This window comes from Pseudorasbora parva, chromosome 7, assembly GCF_024679245.1.
Source record: "Pseudorasbora parva isolate DD20220531a chromosome 7, ASM2467924v1, whole genome shotgun sequence".
In the NCBI taxonomy this organism is placed as follows: Eukaryota; Metazoa; Chordata; class Actinopteri; order Cypriniformes; family Gobionidae; genus Pseudorasbora; species Pseudorasbora parva.
Genome location: NC_090178.1, coordinates 4,331,882 through 4,353,935, shown reverse-complemented (window position 1 = coordinate 4,353,935; position 22,054 = coordinate 4,331,882). Strand labels below are relative to the sequence as shown.

The window sequence follows — 22,054 nt, the reverse complement described above, 5'->3', positions numbered from 1 at the left end:
TTTATTACTGTTGTGACGTCATGCTGAATTGTCCTATTGAAAAATCCCACAGAAAAGTTGACATCATCCTGCAGCATCAAGTTCCGCTCCCAGCATCGCCCTTATAAAATATGTTCCCACAGCTCTGTCTGTGTGTGTGTGTGTGTGTGTGTGTGTGTGTGTTAACCATTCCTGAGAAGTACATTTGCTTTTTTCAAATTCCTAAAAATTTTGGTCGCGGCTTATAATGGCCATGGGAAAAATGTAGGTCCAAAGCAGCTGTAAACCACTGATTTACAACACATCCGTTAACCGCTTAAACTCCACGGCCATTTTTTGGGATTTCCGCCTGGAATTGGCCTACCCAAATTGAAAAGCTTCCCATACACACATACAGTGGTCTAAGTTCAAAATGTTGGTGTCATTTTACAGGAAACCCTTGAAGTTGCATAAAACACTGCCAAAAGTCATAAACATGTATATGTTGTCTAAGCTCTAATAACCGCCACGCTCACACCACGTTGCCAGCCGGTTGGGGAAGCTTCTTGAAACACTTACGGCAAATTGTGTGGGTCTTGTCAACTACACGATTGCCATCCTTGTTCTCCACCGGGTAGCTGAAATGTTGCCATACTGCTGACTTAAAAGTTGGACCTATATATATTTTTTATCAAAAAGTGCCTAATTTATTGGGGGGGTTATAACAGCTAAGACAACATATACTTACATGTTTGACTTTTAGCAGTGTTTTATGTAACTTTAAAGGGTTTCCTGTAAAATGACACCAACATTTTGAACTTAACCCACTGTATGTGTGTATGGGAGGCTTTTCTATTTGGGTAGGCCAAATCCAGGTGGAAATGGGACCAGAGTAATTTAGTGTAAATACATTACTTTGTGTAAAACAAATGCCAAAGTGATGCATATCTCCAGAAAGGAGAGACTCTAAGCTTTCAAATGGTACCACATATGACATCATAGCTCCTCCACAGACATTTAATGGAAAGTATATACATCACAATGTCATTCTGGACCCTGTACAGGGTCCACAGAGTGTAAGTGGTTTTAAAATCCAAGAAAAATTAAACTTCTTTTATGGGCTTGACTCGAGGGGCGAAATGACAGCAATTTCAATTTTTGGGTGAACTATTTCTTTAATATCAGCTTCTCATTGCTAGAAATCCCATCTGTACCTTCACAGCTGGAATATCTAATAAGTGCCAGTGCAAGACCAAGAAAAAGAAAAAAAACGGATGTGGCGGATATCTTCAGTAGTGAATTATCACACCAGGCACACTTTTGCAGTTTAACAACATAATGCTGTATATCTGGCTGCAGCGATTTACATGTTTGTTGTCCTCACATATAATGGTGTGGTGCTGATAAGATTCTGATCTCTCGGTAACCTCAAATTGAGACTTTTTCCACAGAACAAGCCATAGAGATAAGGGCCGTGTTTTTATTAGCGAGGCACAGCCAAGCTAACAACCACTCATTACCAAGGTAATACGCAGAAGCACCTGCTTATTAGTGGAACGTCTAGCAGGAGTGACGTTTTAATGAGAGAAGTGCAGCGTTACAGCTGTAGAGCTGGAGCCTCCGTCAACTCTCATCCTGACAGCACGCACCACACAACCATTCACGGCTATATATAAGTGTGTGTGTGTGTGTGGCCTGGTAAACACAACATTATGGGGACAAAATGTCACCACAAGGATGGCAATATCTGTGTCCATGTGTGACATTTTTGGGTCCCTGCATGAGGAAAACCGCTTATAAATCATACTAAGTGAAGGTTCTCAATAAACTCGCCTCTTGCATGATACCCAGAAATTTTGAATATTCTGATCTAATATGATTTCTGACCTGTAAGGTTGACAGAATAATAATCATACACGGTGTGTTAATAGGCCAGAGGAGAACTGGCACCCCGACTGAGTCTGGTTTCTCCCAAGGTTTATTTTTCTCCATCATGCCCTGATGGAGTTTTGGTTCCTTTGGTCGCCTTTGGCTTGGCTTGCTCAGTTGGGGACACTAAAATTATGATCAAAGTTATTCAACTAAATATACAAATAGGTTTTATTTAATTCTATAAACTATAATACTGATCTGCCAACATTGTCGCTATATGATAAATTAATATAAGCTGATAACATCACTGTTTTCTCCAGAACGACTGTACAGCCGAATCTAATTTTGTTGCAATATTATCCTGTTTAACACTGTGAAGCTGCTTTGAAATAGTCTGACAAGCCAGACCCACATCAAGATGTTTGGTCTGGAAACTCACCATTGACAGCTCAATCCGAGGGGCGGGATAATCGGTCGTCTTTCAAACTCCCTCTGCACGCGATAGGATAGCGCTACAACCAACCAGAGCAACGAAGGTGAAGCAGAGCTTGTTGATAGATTAAACATTCGCCGTATCCGGTCAGCAAAACTCAGAACACATCTTCCCTTTTTAAGAATGACTTCAGTGCCGTTCTTTGTTCTTTTCTCAGAGAAAAGCTTAACTCCAAGTCTTCCAGAGTCGTGGTCAGAGCTGATTCGGAAGACCGCCGCTTGCCAGTTTCTGTGTTTACTAGAAGCACGCAAACGCAACTCGGCCGTCGTCATTATGGCCCCGCCCACCGACTCTATACACGATGTGATTGGCCCGAAAAGAGTTAGGGGAATACAGCTCAGAAGTGTATTGAGAGTTGCCAGACGACACTCAGGGCAGATTAGATTTGCTGCCGCTAGGGTGGGTCTAGATTTCTAGGCTAGCTTTGAAACAATCGGCATTGTAAAAGCGCTAAATAAATAAAGTTGATTGATTGATTGAAGGTTTTTTTTTTTAATGTAAAAATGCAGTCATTTTTATGTGATGGTAGGTTTAGGGGTAGGATTAGTGAAAGATAATTGAATATTTCCAGCATGCATTGCATATAACTAGATAAAGAAAGTAAATGTTGGAAAGTGTTTGTGTTTAAAGCTGTTATGTTTGACATTTAAAAGACTTTCAGTTATATGTTAATTATATGTGGCAAATCAAGCTGTGCATAACTAACTGTTCGCAAGTCCTTCCTTCTCTTGACTGGTTTGGGATTAGGACACGTCCTGCTCTGTATTTACGCCATTCTTTTTCATCGCTCTCATCACATAAAAAGTAACACAGAGCAGTCATGCACACTGAACAAAACTACAAAGGGCATAGCAAAACCTCCAATGCATTTCTGCCCAGTGTATGCCACCATATCGGCCAGCACTAATTGTGTGTAATGATTAGACTTCCAGATCAATCCATCTTGCACTTGTTTATTGCTGGTCTTTGCCACTTTTCAGCACCTCCTGCCCCCCCCACTCGCCATCTGTCGGTTCTCTAAATCAGTTTTTGTTTACAACGCCGCTCTCTGCTCCGTCCATCACACGCTCTCGCGTGTCGTGGAATCGTTTCCATCTACCCGTGTTGTTCATCCCTTTCATTCTCTTCCAGTAACTTTGCACCTTTCCATTTCTCCACAGACACTCGAGGGGAGCAGCTGTTGAAATATTTATTGATCTGTGTTTCTTTTCTCTCTCTCTGCTTTATCTATTTTCCTCTGTCTCTCTTGCCCTCCTCCAAAGCAAAGCAACAAGGTTCAGCGCTGCCAGCTGTCAGAAGCGGAGGAGGGACTCAGATCTTCGACACCAATCCCTTATTTAGCATGTTCAACTCTCTGGTTTCACAGCAGAGGGCAAAATTTGGATGGTGATGCAGCAGTTCGAGAACAAGATACCACCCTTAAAACAAGATACATTTACTTGAGGAACAAAAGTATGCAAGATATTAAGATGTGTTTTCAGAGAATATATCGTACTCTAGCATAAATAAATAAAAACTAAGGATGCACAGATAAGAACATTTTAGCTGATGCCAATAACCGATAATTCTTTACATTACAATAAAATTCTTTACAATAAATCTAAATCATAATTTGTATAACATTTTTGAGAGCATTTTATTAAACAACGTGTAATATACACTCACCTAAAGGATTATTACACTGCATGAAAAGTGGGATTTTCGTCAGTAAGCGGCACTGTAGATTGTCGTGGAAGATCAGGTTTACGGCTGTACACGGCAGTTTGCAGGCGACACCGAAAACTGCCGTGAATTGTCAGAAATTGACGTGGGCCTTGCTTGGCAGTTGTCCCCCCCAAGACCCCCCTTCCCTTAACTCCAGGGGAGGCTTTAACATGTAAATGAACATGCTGTGAGCTATACAAATGCAAATCAGGGTAGCAGGAGTTTTAACCCATGTGACATTTTTCTAAAAGGTATTAACTTCCTTCTAAAAAAATCTCTTAGATAGATCAGGCTCAGTATAGCCTAATTGTAAAATCTTAAACTTAAGCTTGAATTTATATATTTGATGAAAGTATTCTAGATTATTTATTGTGTGTTATTTGCAATCAGTCCCCGTGAATTCAGTGCGACTCGCAATTTTGACCAATCACCACAACTTTTACCAATCATTGCGGTCTCCTGCTAATAAGCGGCGTCATACATCAGCAAACTTTATATATCATATATCATTGCCTGTCAAAATTAACGTGTTAATGCAAATTAATTTTAAGGGCACTACATATATATATATATATATATATATATATATATATATATATATATATATATATATATATATATATATATATATATATATATATATATATATATATATATATATATATATATATATATATACATGTGTGTGTGTGTATATATATATATATATATATATATATATATACACACACACATATATATATATATATATATATATATATATATACATATATATATATATATATATATATATATATATATATATATATATATATATATATATATATATATATATATATATATATATTATACATTGACATTAACTTTTTTGCTCACCGGCCACCGTGGCTAGTGGTTTTCCAAAGTTACTAGCCACTCAGCATTTTCACTGGCCACAATTTTGCTGTTTGGAAATTACATTGTATATGTTTAAAGTTGACTTTGGCATATATAAATTACTTGATTTTGAATCATTTTACTTTATTTAGAAGATTTAAAACCCTTTCAAACTTTCAAATGCAGAATGACCCCCCAAATCTATATCAGCTGGGATGTGCAGGTGGGCAAGGGGTGGGCAATATAATAGATTATAATAGAATATAATAGGCTAATATGAGAAAGGTAATATGACAGGCTTTGAGTTATTTTAGTTAGGATATATATATATATATATATATATATATATATATATATATATATATATATATATATATATATATATATATATATATATATATATATATATATGTAGTGCCCTTAAAATTATCTTTTAAAAAATACCCTAAGCAAATTACAAAAACAATAGTTATTAAAAATAAAATAAAAATCCCGATACTAATACGACACAATGTAATTTATTGAATGTAATTGTCATTGGATACGACTTTCATCGAAAAGAATGTAACAAAATGTGGGCGTGGTCTGTGTTGTGAAATGAAACCACATTAAAAATTCCCTTAAACTGCGTTTGAAACATACAGCAAAGCAGCGACAGAGGAAAACACAGAGCCTGATATTATGCAAACATTTACCAATAATGTGGAAAGCGTTTTAAATCTGTTCAGTGGAAAATCCGCTGTGGCGAATCTGTCCTCGTCTAACATCTGCTGTAAATCCAGGTAAAACTAGCTGCGTGCACGCGCCCGTCCCCAGATAACATGATCCCCAGTGGATCCGTAACACCGGCGGGAAGAAACAGCTGAATGCAATCTCGTCAGCTTGCTCAGTTTGCTGCCGATTTTAACGAGCAGTTCACTTTAGTAATCTCCAGGTTGCTGTCCATAGATGATAGGTTGCTTGCTTTGGAGTCGAAAAACTGTGTGGAAGATACTAACTTTAAGAAGAGAAGACGAGTGCCTAAGAGAAGACCAGTCCTAAGATTGCGGTAAGACTGTTATCTAAGCTAAAGTAACCTAAAGCAAAGCTTTTTAAGTAGCACAAGCTGAAATTAGCCTTGTAAAAGAACAAATGTAAGTTGCTTTATAAAAGTGTTTTCTTTTTCTGGTCATTTTACAGGAAGCAGTAGGCCCTACGCCGTCTTCACAACTTCGTCATAACACTCATTTAATTGTTTTCCAGCTGCATGTAAGACATAGAGACAGTACGCAGGAGGTACAAACATCCAGTTCTTGCATCGCAAGCAGAAGCTGTGAAGAGTTCAGCTCAGAGTCGATTGAGAAGAAAGAGGGTAAGATTTATTAGATTAGATCCGTTTTTGGTCAGTGTGACTATTTTTCAGGTGCATTTTACGCAGTACATCGCGCAATACTGATTGTCTTTATTGTTTGTTTTTACAGCTGCTACAAGCAAGAAAGAGTGTGTTAGCTGAGGATGAGGTGGGCTTTTGGAAGTGCGCTACCATAGACCTGATGTCTGATGAGGAAGACGGCATCGTTCGCGCGGTGTCTGGATGGACTGTTCAACCAGCCAGGAGCTCGCCGAGCTCTGTGCCACGCTGCAATCGAGATTAGAGGCGATTCCAAAGAACAGGGCAACGCACGACAGACGTCTGAAAAATGGACTTAAAACAGACAGAATGGCGCTAGTTACCTACAGCTCTGAAGCAGAAAACAGAGACTTCATGGTGCTGTAGGATTTTGGGCTTCTCGTGAGCTTCCTATTGTTGTGTGGGCAGGTCTCACACGTTTTGCATTTGGTTGTGTGTTTGTGTTTGTTCTAATAAAGCTCTTTCTTTGAATAAACTGCACGTCCCTGGCATATTTTCCTTTCCTCAATAAATGAATGTCCTTGATGGTTATAATAGCGTAATCCATAGGATAACAATGACATGAATATAAAACATAATAGCATATCACATGAATATGAATATATACAATTAAAAAATAATATGCAAATCATAATTTTATATATATATTTGTGTAAAATTATTATAATTTGGGGGTTTAAATTTATTAATTTATTACCCAGGTTGACCAATAGTAACAGATCTGCCAACCAATCACGAGTGATATTTCTTGTTTCAATGTAGTAGTTTCAACCAATACTGAATGAGGAAATTCAAGCCATTCCGGCAAGGCGCCGCCCAGAGCTGCTATTCATATGCTAATTAGAGCCATTAGCGCCGGCGCCAGCATGCCTCCGCAAGCTCCACATACGTCATGGTTCGTTTCCGTCAATATGTGGCACAGACGAACGCGACGTTCACAGGCTGTAAACTGACGTTAATTGTCGAAAATCAGGGAGATTTCCGGCCGTTTACGGGGACGAAAATCCCACTTTTCATGCAGTGTTAGGAACACCACACTAATACTCTGTTTGACCCCCTTCGCCTTCAGAACTGCCTTAATTCTACGTGGCATTGATTCAACAAAGTGCTGAAAGTATTCTTTAGAAATGTTGGCCCATATTGATAGGAGAGCATCTTGCAGTTGATGGAGATTTCCCAAACATACATACCACAGATGCTCTATTGGGTTGAGATCTGGTGACTGTGGGGGCAATTTTAGTAAAGTGAACTCATTGTCATGTTCAAGAAGCTAATTTGAAATGATTTAAGCTTTGTGACATGGTGCATTATCCTGCTGGAAGTAGCCATCAGAGGATGGGTACATGGTGGTCATAAAGGGATAGACATGATCAGAAGCAATGCTCAGGTAGGGGATCAGAAGCAATGCTTTAGGCACTAAGGGGCCTAAAGTGTGCCAAGAAAAAATCCCCCACACCATTACACCACCACCACCAGCCTGCACAGTGGTAACAGTGGCATCATATTCTCCTTCTGTTTATGCCAAATTCTGACTCTTCCATCTGAATGTCTCATCAGAAGTCGAGACAATTTTGGTGAGCTTGTGCAAATTGTAGCCTCTATTTCCTATTTGTACAGAAGATGAGTGGTACCGGTGGGGTCTTCTGCTGTTGTAGCCCATCCGCCTCAAGGTTGTGTGTGTTGTGGCTTCACAAATGCTTTGCTGCATACCTCGGTTCTAAAGAGTGGTTATTTCAGTCAAAGTTGCCCTTCTATCAGCTTGAATCAGTCGGCCCTTTCTCCTCTGACCTCTAGCATCAACAAGGCATTTTCCCCCACAGGACTGCCGCATACTGGATGTTTTTCCCTTTTCACACCAGTCTTGCTTAAATCAGCTTTCTTTCCCATTCTGACATTCATTTTGGAGTTCAGGAGATTGTCTTGACCAGGGCCACACCCCTAAATGCATTGAAGCAACTGCCATGTGATTGGTTGATTAGATAATTGCATTAATGAGAATTGAACAGGTGTTGAACAGAATATTTTCCAAAAACAACAGGTGGAAAAAGCCCAATAAAAGCATTAATTGCATTCACTGGCAATATTTGCATCTGATGACACGTGCGAACAGAAGCATAAACCACAAAATCAGCAGCCAGAGGAAACGCGGTTCAGTCTTCATACCCCGCTGCTCTGAAACCACCATAATTTCCCTTTCATTATAGGTTTGCAATGGCGTAATAACTCAACATTAAAAATTACCGCCATTAACTCGGAGCACTGAGGGAGTGTATGGTCTGTAAATGTGCAAAGAGTCTAATGACTGCTTTTCCTGTAACACAGCACAAACGAACTCAAAGACACACACACACGCACCTATTACGAGATACGGCTGGCATTAGTGTCTAAGCCGCCGCCATTGATTCGTGGCCGAGCACCTTGTCTGCCATAATGAGGACAGGGAGAGTGCAAGGACCCTCCACGTCCCTCAGGACAAAGAGCCCACTCCAATCTCAACTCTGTCTCCAACAGCTCTCTCTCTCTCTCTCTCTCTCTCTCTCTCTCTCTCTCTCTCTCTCTCTCTCTCTCTCTCTCTCTCTCTCTCTCTCTCTCTCTCTCTCTCTCTCTCTCTCTCTCTCTCTCTCTCTCTCTCTCTCTCTCTCTCTTTCTCTCTCTCTCTCTCTCTCTCTCTCTCTCTCTCTCTCTCTCTCTCTCTCTCTCTTTCTCCCTCTCCCTCTCCCTCTCTCTCTCCCTCTCTCTCTCTCAGCACCAAATGCATCTCAAGGACCTGACCCTTATTAGATTCTCTCAGTATGCCAATAGCATTTCTCTAAAAGATTTATGTTTACAGTGGCAGGAATATGCACATATTTTCTTTACGTTTGACCAGTTAGCTTTGCTGCAAGAATTCACCTGGCTGGTGGAGCAAACCAGAGGAAAAGAGCTGCCGTACCTGTGCTCACACGTGGCATGCATGCACGCACACACACACACACACTCATGCCACGCATGGCCGAGCGTGTGCAGAGAATATTTGTGTGCGCGCGAGCCTCTCACCCCACTTATTTCTGCCGCTACATCCACTCTGCCGCCACTTGAATGATCCTCTCTTCTGCTGTGTTAAATAAAACATGGGGCTTTTTTCATTATTACTAGAGTGAGGCCATTTCTTCTTGGACATATTCATGCACGGGTTGAGCTGGGGGTTGGAGAAGGGCAAGGGAGGAACCAGAGATGATAATTATACATGCTCGCAAAACATAACGCCGCCGCCGACCCGTTACATTAACATGTCTCCTAGGTTCACTGTAATGAAGACTTTAGGCAATCCTCATTATTTACTACGGTTCATCTTACTGCCTGCAAAGGACAATATTCATGTCACTGAAAGACTTACATGGTGACTTAACCCTTCATCCTCACCTCAAGCTTTGAACCGACGTGTGTGGTCACAGATCTGTCATATTTCATTTGTCAAAGGCGAGCCATAGAGAACTCGATGTTTAAATGTCTTTCCGCTACTGCAACATTGCAAAAATGATTTTCTTACCCCTATTATGCTATTTTACAGTCTTCTAATGTCGTTTTTGGAGTCTCCTACAATAGATTTGCATGCATCCAACTAATTTTCTCATTATATATATTGCAGCATCAGCTCTTTTCTCACAGTCTGAAATGGCTTGATAAAGGATTCAGTCCTTTCCGAGAGCCTGCACTCTGATTGGTCAGACGGCCAGCCCAGTCTTTTGTGATTGGTCGAGTGCCTACAGCATGCGTCGAAAACCAAATGTCCATTACCATATATGGATTTCAGCAGTTCCTCAGCACTTGATACAGTGATACAAACAGTAACGATGCCTTCGGTTTTACAATTTCAATCTGATACCGAACTAAGCTCTTTCAGTATCAGCTACAACTACAGTGTTTGAGGGCGGTGCAAAGTAGTAAATGTTTTTCCGCCAGCAACCAATGGCAACCACAGGCTGGCATTATGCAAATTAGTTAGAAACCTATAGGTTTGAGTACGAAGTGAGGAAGTGAAATTGCTGACGACTAGTTTCGGGCAGTTCATAATCGCTTCTTTCTTTTAAGAGAAAATAACAAAAATGTTCTGCCCTTTTAAACTTTGCAGACCTTTTACATTGACAAACAGCTCTCTTACACACTACATGAAAGGGGATAAATGAAAAAGCATAAGAAGACACTTTCTGGAAAAGAAATCCAGAAAGTTAATTTTAAGTAGTTTTTTTTTGTTTTGTTTTTTTTGTTTTCTTTTACCACATTGGCTGATATTTTTCTTGTTCTAAGCATAAACTCACTTAATTTTGATAAGATACTAAGTCAAATGCTCAAGTGTTTAGATATTTGTATTGGAAAAATACTGAATGTAAAAAACTGATATACATATTTTTGGTATTTTTTTAATTAACATAGTAATAGTAATTAGTATTTTAAAAATAGCAATAGTATTTTTCCAAATCTAAACATTTTTAATTCAAGATACATTTACTTGAGTATTATATATATGTATATATATATGTATATATATATATATATATATATATATATATATATATATATATATGTATATGTATATATATATATATATATATATATATATATATATATATATATATATATATATATATATATATATATATATATATATATATATATATATATATATATATATATATATATATATATATATATATATATATATATATATATATATATATATATATATATGCAGTGAGGCAGCATCAGCTCTTTAAAATGCTAAGTGTGTGCTCGTCTACGACACGCATCTGAATATACGCCTCTCTTCTCCATCATTTGATGAATTACCGCTGTCATGATCACTAGAAAATGTACACAAACATCTCTTTTAATGAAATTCAATTGCACCAGGCAAATAGTACTCCACATAGCGTTTTGTACATTTATTCATATACGTCATGTGCCATTTAAATACTCACGGTGTGAGGCTATTCTGCTTTTGCTGGAATACAGATGTAGGCTTTGCCTGAATTTAATTCACCCAATTGTGTTTCTTTAGAGAAAAAAATACAGTTTTGCTTATCAGTTTATTGTTTAACATCAAGTATATTTTGCAAATAAAAAGACATTCTGTGAGCCACATTTGCATAGAAAGCAGGCATGTTCTTGCTGAAATGAATAATGACTTAATTTAAATACTCACAACGCACCGCTATTTCTAAATAAAATCATTGCACTGAATCATCATGCTCAATTCATTGCAAATGTTTCTGTAGGGAAATTATTTAAAATATACAGTATTTCCATGAAGTTTCTAGAGATCATGTAAACAAGTTAAATAACAGCACAACATTAAATGTTGAACATTATGAATTTAGCAGAATATAACTGATTTTTGTAAACAAGGTGCAACGTAGAAGCAATGTATATGCCCACAAGAAAATGTGCACTGTAAAAAAATTTGCTGCCTTAAGGCGGGCGTACACAGTGCGATTTTTGCTGTCGTACGAACTCGCAGACGATATTTTTTTCTCAGGAGAAATCGCATGGACATCGTGGATGCTCGTATGGTCGCGGCTCGCAGCGTGAGAGGAAATGTGAAACGAGCCGAGCACGTTAAGAGCACCTCCCGACCTTACGATAATTTTTAAACATGCTTTTGTAAAACTTTTTAAACTTTTTTAAACAAAATTTTACCAGCATATGGCTGTCCCCTATTGCCAAATCATGCAGCGCGTCACATTGGCTCAATCTATGAGTATTATTAGCTCAGTGGCTGCAAACATATAGCGTTCACACACACACACACACACACACACACACACACACACACACACACACACACACACACACACACACACACACACACACACACACACACACACACACACACACACACACTTTCTCTCTCTCTCACGCACCCTCTCTCTCCATCTGGTTGTTTCGGATGAAAGAAATGGCTACTGTTCTCTGCTTTTCAACAAATAATTTGCACAGATTTTTTCTTCATTTTTTGTATCTGAACCTATAGCAGCAACATTGAAAGCTCCGGTGTCTGTGTTTAACGAGAAAGCTTGTGAATTCGCGGCCGGCTCGCGGTGCAAACAGTCGTGCCGTGTACCAGCTGATTTGATGCGATAATCAAATTAACTGACACGTAGCATCTGCAATATCTCACGACCTCCCGAGTGTCTGAATTCGCACAGTGTACGCCCGCCTTTAAACATCCAAGTTGATTGTACTTAAAAATGTAAGTAATTTCAACTTAAATTACATCAAACTGACGTTAAAAATTAGTAGATGAGTTAAAGCAATGTAAAAACATACGTTGCCCTAACTTATTGATCATATAATTGTTTACAGTGTTTACAGTGTACATTTAAATGCATGGTTTAAAATAAAATTACCGCTCTAAAAAGTAATCGCCTGTGCATCTTCCTGAAATTGACTGCACTAATTAATTAATCCAATAGGTGGCGCTCACAGTTGCTTTTAAGAACTACTCAAATTAAAAAGATGATAAAAACAACCAAAGACAAATGTAAAAACAATAAAAATGGATATGCATGATCTCGAACTTAAACGCAGTCCAAGTGAGCATATAAATAGTGCTATTTTTGTGAATAAAACAGCTTAATTTGCATAAAAAGGAGGTGTGTTTGTGCTGAAAAGAATAATGACTCGGTGCAGAACTATTCCAGCACATTTAGCATCTGGTTGAGCTGGACTGCGGGCGGTTTGTGAATAAAATGCAGGTTTTTGCACTGAAATAACATGCTAAATGGTTTAGTATCTGTGGGGAAAATGTTTACAAATCCTCTACGGCTTGATTGCCTTAGCGACACATTTTAAAACGTCTAGATCGCCAAAAAAAGTGCCATCTGTCACTGCTGTTTCCAACAGGTGTAATAAGCAACCTCAGGCTTGAAGCCCAACGCGATTGAATCAGCCCACCCCAGCAATGCGATTACGTCAACGGCTCCTTCCCAGTAGACACACAGGCCAGAGCTGATGGACTTCAAGCCGGCAACAACAAAGACAAACACATCCAGAAAAAACAGAGAGCCACAGAATATGTGCCGGGCCAAGCCTGGAGAGCTCCACACCCGGAAAAGACAGGAGCCAGTTTTGAAAGACGCAGCATCTGTTTCGACTGGCAGAGGATTGATTTCATTGCGCTTTCTCTGCCAGCCAGCCATCTCGGCCCTGCAAAAGGGGGGACAAACCAACACAAACCATTCACATTGACCCACTTGCCCCACAATGTGTTGCATTAACGTTCAAAATTGGTTATGATATACTGAACAAGCGGTTCACCTGCTGCCTGTCAACACATGTGCCCATCCGGTTTTTTGCTGATTCCAACAGGTGATTTTTGAAAAGTTGCCTGCTTGAATAACGTCAAGAACAATATATATTATTAACATACGTTTGTAAATGTGAATTAGTAATACAAGTAAAAGCCTTTAATGCAATGACATGTTATAGCAAATGCACTTATAGGCTGTTGTCACAACTATTTTTTGTTTTTGGTCAAATCCTTGATTACACCATCAATACTGTCCGCAGCTGTTTACCGCTTTAACTGACTTAAAGGTGCACTGTGTACATTTTAGCAGCATCTAGTGGTGAGGTTGTGAATTGCCTATTGAAGCAATCGATGGTGGCTGACAGGACAAAGATGCCGTCGTCTGAGACAGCATAGAGTAGCTAGCTAGCGCTCTAGAGAAGTTTGTCCGTTTATGGCCACTGTAGATGACGACTACAAACGCATCAATTCACTTCCAAAGGCATTCATTAACCGCCCCGAGCCGTGTGGAGCACGTTATCTGATGGACAGATGCATTTGTATGGACTTCAAAAACAGAGCAACAATCCCTGCAATTATAAAGCTTGGATTAGCCAGGACTTTTTAAATATAACTCAACTTTTATTCGTCTGAAAGAAGAACACTGAAAAAAAAGGAAAACACACATTGTCCAATTTACGTAATCTTATTATTTGCAATCTACGCAACAAAATTGTGTTCCTCTTGCAAACATGATTTCTTTGCTTTCAATTAATGTAATTCTCTTAAATGTGCAATCTACTAGATTACATTATTTGGGGTTAATGTGAACCAATCAAGTACTCGAACTAGGGCTGTCACTTTTTATTCGATATTCGAATATGCATTCGAACATAATGTGAAATATCCGTAATCGAACTATAAATAACTATCCGGTTTTTAAAGTGCCATGTAGCGCAATTTTTTTACAGTTGGGTGCGTTTACATGGAGCACTGTAATCGGTTTAAAAGTCCAATCTTAATGAAAATGCTCCATATAAACACCTCAATCGTAATCAAAATGCCCAAGCTGAATGAAATTGTAATCGTTTTGAGATGGGTGGGATAAACCTTTTCATGAATCGATCAAACGAAACATTTCACCATGTTAACGACCTGACCGGATTACTTTTGAGTGTGCGTTCTTATGTGACGTACACAGCGCGCGCCTTCACCACTGAAGAGCGTGCGCCGCGCTCACATGCACCAAGCTATAATGTTGACAAGAGAGGAAAATACTTTTTTCTGAGGGATAAACTTTTTATTTCGTAAGAAGTTATGAAAATAATGTTGGCATAATGACACTGTCCCTAAACCTACCCATGTAAGTCCTATGTTAACTATGCATCAAAGCTAAAGTTGTTACTAATCATTGACATGCCCAATACTGTAAAAAAATATCCAGTCTACAATCACTTTTTATATTGAAAATAAGTCATTTTGTGTGTATGCATTTTTTTTTTTTAATTTCTCAGTTTTGAAAATCATTTATGAACTTGAAAATGAAAGAGTATTTAGTTTTATTATTATTTTGGTACTGGATAATTTGAACTGAAGAGCGTCATAAATTAATAGACGTATTAATAAACTATGGTGCATTTCCATACTCAGTAACATAAATAATAGACTATATAATCTGGGCAAACCTGGTGGGATGTCCCCACCAAAGCTGAGACCAAACCTACTCCCTTGGTGGACTTAGACAGCACATGTCATTAAAGAGCACTTCATAGCACTTGACATGTTCGTTATGTGCTATTGATGGCTAACAGAGTGAAAGTTATCTTGTGCAGTCTTATACATCAGTCAAGTGACCACTAAAATATACTAAAAACAAAATAAGCATGTGATTTGATTAAAGAGTCAGGGTCTCAAGCCCGCGTGCGCACCATGTTGTTAGGAAACCATATTAAAATCATTTTGAGACTACTCAATTGGGTCACTTAAAAATTACTTCATTTCATTATGTTGAAGTTATGTGAACAAATTATGTTTGTTTAACTTAACTGAATCATGTGGAACCGATGTACATGATTAAATCATGTAAATCCAACACACCTTTTTTTCAGTGAATGTCATAGACACATAGGATGACTTGAGGCTGAGTAAATTATGGGCTAATTTTCATTTTTAGGTGAACTATTATGAAAACTTTAACATGAAAAATGCCTGTGGCTTAAGAAAATATATCTTGGTAAACACCAAACTAATAAAGCATATGTACAGAAATTCAGATGAACACAATTTACCTACACATTAAGCGTTTTCCTCCCATAGAAAATGCCTATAATGAGGCTTAATGGACGAACAGTTATAAAAAAAGAGAAAAAATATGTTATACCTGATTGATAAAACACAGGCAGGTTTAGTGATTTGCACACAAAAAAACAACCCTGAACACAAATTTGCATTCTTTCGTCATTTTCTGGGCTCATCTGCTTTTCTACACATCGTGTGCTTTATTAGTATTTTGTTTACGGAGTTTGGTCTTTTAATATCACATTTTTTGTGCATTAAGCTTTTCAGAATGTCCCTATCAATTGGGTTTAATGTTAGCTATACGTCAAAAAAATTCTTCTAAAAGTTTCCATCTCCCGTTAATCGCATTCACTGTTTTTGCACCAGTCAAAAACTACCTCAAGTGAGCGTAAAAAAGGGATTTTTTTGGCAAAATTTGGCATTTCCATCACTAGTCTCTGATGTGATACTTCAAAAATGTGCATAAAAACAGGTTAATGGAAACATAGCTTTGAGAAATGCTCATAAAACACTGGTTCAGATAGTCCAAATGAACCGTACCAACAAAACAAACCCGGGCTTTGACGTCAAACGGACTCGAGTCTGCACCAAAAGTTCTCTTGTGAAAGCGCCCTTAGATACCCTGCAGGGACTTATTGTGTTGCAGTGCGATTAGTATTCACTGTGAAAGCAAAATGTCGAAGCAAAATATGCCCTGCAAGACAAACAGAACAAATGCAATCTCTCTCCCTCTCTGCATTAAAAGCAATTAGTCTTAAAAAGACAATTAAGAAAACACAGATTCATGACTGGTTTTACAATAAGAACTCTCATCTTAAAAATTGTCATCTTTCTGTCTGGTCTAGGTCAGTCAACGCATAATTTTAATTCGATTACATAAGGCGTTTCAAGGCATCTGTGTTGGGTCAAGGGGAAGCACAGATGCATGTTGCACTAAAGTCTGGGTCACATGACCTGCTCAAGGGTACAAAACCAGGGCAGGGAACCAGAAATCTTCCAGCTACTGGTGTGCTGCCCGTAATCCCACTGCGGCATTGTCGAATACGTCCTGGTAATGTTGAGGAAAGAATGAGCTAATGGAACTAAACACGTTTCGAGAACAGAAACCCCTCTGCCTTTGATGTGGAGACTAATGAGTCTTTTGCATTCTTGATTCATTTGCATAAAAGTATACTGTGGAGGTACAGTGAGGGTATCAGACTATGGTACTTTTTGAAACTGTGATAGAGTAATTACTTCCAAAAATATCCCAAAAAGACCATTTGTTGTATGTTTTATTAGAAAATACCATGAGTCTTTCTACTTCAAAATTCAGCATTAAATGGCAATGCGATACTTGCCATTACTTTGCAATTAAGTGTGAAATTTACTAGCAATTTCTACACTTTTTGAACTTTTTTTAAGGCCTTCAGTTGAATTGCTTGCCAAAAAAGGAGGTGTTTCCAACTCACTGAATAAAACAAATTAGTTAGATTGCTTAGATTTAGCTACACTCTAAAAAATGCTAGGTTAAAAACAACCCAAGTTGGGTTGAAAATGCACCAACCCAACAATTGGGTTGTTTTAACCCAATGGTTGAGTTGTTCTTACCCAGCAATTGGGTTATCTTAAGCAACATTTAACCCAACCACTGGGTTAAAACAACTCAACCATTGGGTTAAAACAACCCAATTGTTGGGTTGGTGCATTTTCAACCCAACTTGGGTTGTTTTTAACCCAGCATTTTTTAGAGTGTAGTAAATGTCACCGATATGGCAAGTAACACATTGAATCAAACAAAAAAGACTTAAATAGCATGTCATTGTACAATCAAACTCAAACTATAGTATAGTTTGATGACAAATGCCATGATGCTGGCTTGACAAAGCCTTGTCTTAAAGTTAGACGAAGTCAAGCACATTGCACTTCTAGCCGTTTGTTTATGCTTTAGCAAGCTGTTACTATGTTTTAGCATGATTTAGCACATTCATTTAAATACTCTCCTCCCATACATTTGAAAAACTTCCAAAAATAACCCTGTCCACACCTTTCAAGTGCTCATTTATCACATGTGTCTGCGATAAATCCTGAGAGTGTTTTTTTTTAACGCCAAATGAGGGTTTGCGCTGGTGTAGGCTAGTAAATCTGCACCATAGGCATACACTTCCACACTATACACTAAGCAAAAAACAGTAGGCCTGAATTCAGGTTGATTGGGACTCTTTTTGCCACAGCAATAACTGGGAAAAAGTGCCTCAATCAACCTGAATACACTCCTATGTGAGCCGAACGAATAGCATGTCCAAATTCATATTAGCCTATCCATAGCAGGTGAAAAAGAAAAATACCCGATTACTTCCGGTGAGATTCTGAAGTGCACATTCAGTGGACACTTTACTATCCCATCAGGCCACGGGAGAGGATTTGTGAATGGGACTGAAGTGACGGTCACATGACAATGACAACATGGCGGATGTACATCTAGATTTCTTCCATACTACACACATTCAATACAATATAGAATGTACTTTTGTAATGGTTGTGAAGTAGTATCTACGGTATGCAATTTCAGACACAGTCATAGAATAAAAATAATATGTTTAAATGGGATTTCAAGTGTGTTTTTTATTGTCAAGCCGACATGCAACTTCAAATAATATATTTTACAGTGTTGGCTAGTTCCCTTTCAGTCGGTCACGTTCGACGTACGTCAGACTTAGACTGATGAATTGAGGTCAGATCCCAATTCGTCGGTCTAAGTTCGACGTACGTCTCCGTTCCCTTCTTCAGGGAACGAGGGTTACATACGTAACCGAGACGTTTTCTAACTGTACAAAAATGGCAGATCTTTTTGTTGTTGTTGCACAGTCTAGTTCTGCCAGGTGCGATTTCTCAGGATACCTATTTCAGAGATATATCTGTCAAGTATCAGGGAGGTTTATGTAATGTTAAAAAAAGCATTTCATTATGGGTGATCTAAAAATATTTTATAGGGTCGGAGGTTTAAATGTATTTGGCAGATGCTTTTAGCTAAAGTAGTTTGCAGTTTATTAAAAGAAAAGTATACTTTTTTTTAAAGTTATGCAAGAAAAATATATATTTAGGATCTTTTGGTTAATCAGATTCTGCACTTCAAACATAGATGACGGATAAAGACAAAATGTGAATCAATAATAGAAAGGCCAGCAACTGTGAGTGAGTGTAAATTATGTGGTCAGTACATATCAAATTATCAGACGCCCGAATCAATTTCCCTTGTGCAGAACTGCTGAATTGTGAAAAAAAAAACATAATGAGTTTCAGACAGATTTTCCCCTGAGCAAACATCATCAGCACTGTTGAGTCTGAGGGAGAACAAACTCTCAGGGCGTCTCGTTTACCCCTCCCACCATCCAAACACATGCTGACACCAAAATTAAAACATGCTCTTCTCTCGCACAGTGTCACACATCCTTCCACAAGTCCATCTTGTATGATTTGTATGTTAGTATGTATGTTAGTCTAGTTCCACCAAGAGACAATTTCTGTCATTATTTACTCACCTTTACTTTCCAAGGAACACAACATTTGAAATTGGTATGCAAAAAATGAGCGGCATAAAGACTCGCAATCAACCTCGCATTGATCCGCACATCAGCAGAACTGTCCTCTAATAATGAATATCGATTTTGATTAACACACGATTTATGCAAATGTATTAGTTGAAGTGCACGTAAGAAGTGCAAGAGACACTTTGCCATGCACATGGAAAAAAAAACTTGTGCATGGAATGATTAAATTTGCAAAGAATTTAATCAGTGCAAAGAATGATTAAATTTGTGTTCATCATGGTAAAGGGCTCAAAAAGTGGAATCAAACATCGTTTCAAGGCAAGTATTCATCCATTCACAGCACACCAAAAGCTATTATTCCATCCCTGATGCCCCATGCCTTCCCTGACAGATCAATAATACAACAATAGTACTCCAAATCCATACGAATCCCACAGCTGAGTCGGTTTTCTTCATCTTTCTCATATTAACCATTTCAACAAGTGCGACTGTGCCAGCACAATCAAAAAGATGATAGCTAGGAGTAGATTGTAACACAAATCACATGGTCTTTTGTCAACCGTTAGTGTCGCAAAATTTGTTTCTGCTGTGGGATTATCACTACTTGCACATATCAAGATATAAGTAATGTGCATCAACCATTTCAGAGAGATTATTAAATTCAACAAGTAATTGCATGTAGATCCTTGAATATCAGTGAATATTGGTTCAACCGATAAGAGCCGTTTGCTGGATCTCTAAAGAACAGCAACAAACAACAACATTACATCACTGTAAAAATTATCACTTAAAATATATAAATATAGACTACAATTCATATTAATATAATATATGCTAATATAATAACAATACATATGGGAATATTAATATACCAACATCAGGAGAAATCACAACAGCAATAATAAAATATTCATGATGAGTCACTAATTCATATTTAATTATTATTATTTGTGTATCAGACACTTCAAAGTAGGAAAAAATGTTTTATCGGTTAATGAATATCGGTTTTACCGATAAATACCACCTATGGGCCTATAAAAAACACCACAATTACTAAATTATAAAAATAAATATACAATTAAAATTACATTAAATATTAGTACAATATATGCTAAAAATATTATAAAATATATATAAATATATAATATAATTAAATGGCAATTTTAATACAACAACAGCAAGAACCACAACAGCAATGATAAAAAAATATTCATGATGAGTCAAAATTAAGGTAGTTATTATTATTATTATTATCATTATTATACTGCATATCAGTCAATTAAAAATAACCATTATCGGTTTCTGAATATCGGGTGTATTGATTAATGCCATCTGCTGGGTCTCTAAAGTATCACACCCAACAACAGCATCACACCACTGTGCAAATCTGTGACCATCTTATATTATAATTAAATCAATATAAATAGTATAATAAATGCCAAAGGATTTTTGTTTAAATGAACGCATTTATACATGAATTAATATGCACCTAAATAAAACATTAGGCATACATAAAAATATTAAGCACCTAAAAACGATTAATTAATATGAACAGCATTATACTATATAATAAGTAATTGATAATGCTTGTGTTAATCAGCTGTTTGTGATATTATCGGACACTTCACAAAGAGAAAACAGAAAAAAGCATCGATCTTGGCCATAAAAACCGATACAAATATGGTCACAATATCTGTAAAGGCATCCGCTGACTTGTTACGCACGGAGATAGAAACGAGGAGAGCTGGATAGATGTTTTTTCCACAAGCAAAGTGTTAATATGCAGAACTCGTGTGTTGTGGAGCGCACTTGTCTCTATGATTTGATCACACACGCATACACACACACACACTCACACACATGATTCATTGGCAGGTAGACCCTCGGAGCCGCATTAGTATTCCACTCCAGGTCCCAGCAAAGAATGGAGCAAGGAACGAGTGAGGAACATGTTCTCTACAGAAGAATGCTTTAAGATTGGCAACTTACCTTTCCACAGCAACGCCAAGAGCAAAGCGAGCGCGTGTCGCAACATTGCGCAGCTCATGTTCTGAGTTGATTGTTTGTTATTTCTCAGTGTCAGTTCTTGCAGCAACAGTCCGTTTTTATCTTCTATGAACGGGAACACGCATAAACCGCAGTTGTCCGTCCGTGTGTCCTATTTCACGAAACGTCCGCAGTCCACAAATCTTCCAAGTGTGTCAGGAGTGCCACAAGACGGGTCGATTCCTCCAAGTGACCCTTTGCAAGGAGACCAAACACAGTCTGTTGGCGTTTGGAGTGCCAGAGGATGGATAAATAAATCCTTGCGCAAAAAAGAAAGGGAAATTCTAATACATGCACCTCCTCAGATTGTTATATTCAAAGCAAGAGCATCCACAGATAAAAAGAAACCCGACAGGTCGGACGGTTTAGTGGGATGTTGTGCTGTTCAGTGAATCAGAATCACTGTGCATCGCTTCAGAGCGGAGCACGAAAGAAGCGCCTGATTGACAGCTCAAGGAGAACCTGCTCCACCAGTCAGCGAGCGTCGATGAAGGGGGTCGGGCATCAAGGAGGAGACTTGGCCAATCGTGAGCACACAGGGGCGGAGCCTACTAGAGCGCTATGATAATATAAGGTGATTTATAGCATGCTCAGTGCACTGCAGTGCTGGAGGAAAGGTG

The 22,054-nt window shown here is 38.2% G+C and overlaps 1 protein-coding gene across 1 annotated transcript in view; it reads right to left on the bottom strand.

Moving 5' to 3' along the window:
• Positions 1 to 21,854, bottom strand: part of iglon5 (IgLON family member 5) — a 342,705-nt gene extending 320,851 nt beyond the window's left edge. The window contains exon 1 of the mRNA XM_067447821.1: positions 21,378 to 21,854. Coding sequence (XP_067303922.1) covers positions 21,378 to 21,435 — 58 coding nt within the window. The 5' untranslated portion in view covers positions 21,436 to 21,854. The remainder of the gene's footprint in view (positions 1 to 21,377) is intronic.
• Positions 21,855 to 22,054: the final 200 nt, after the last annotated feature.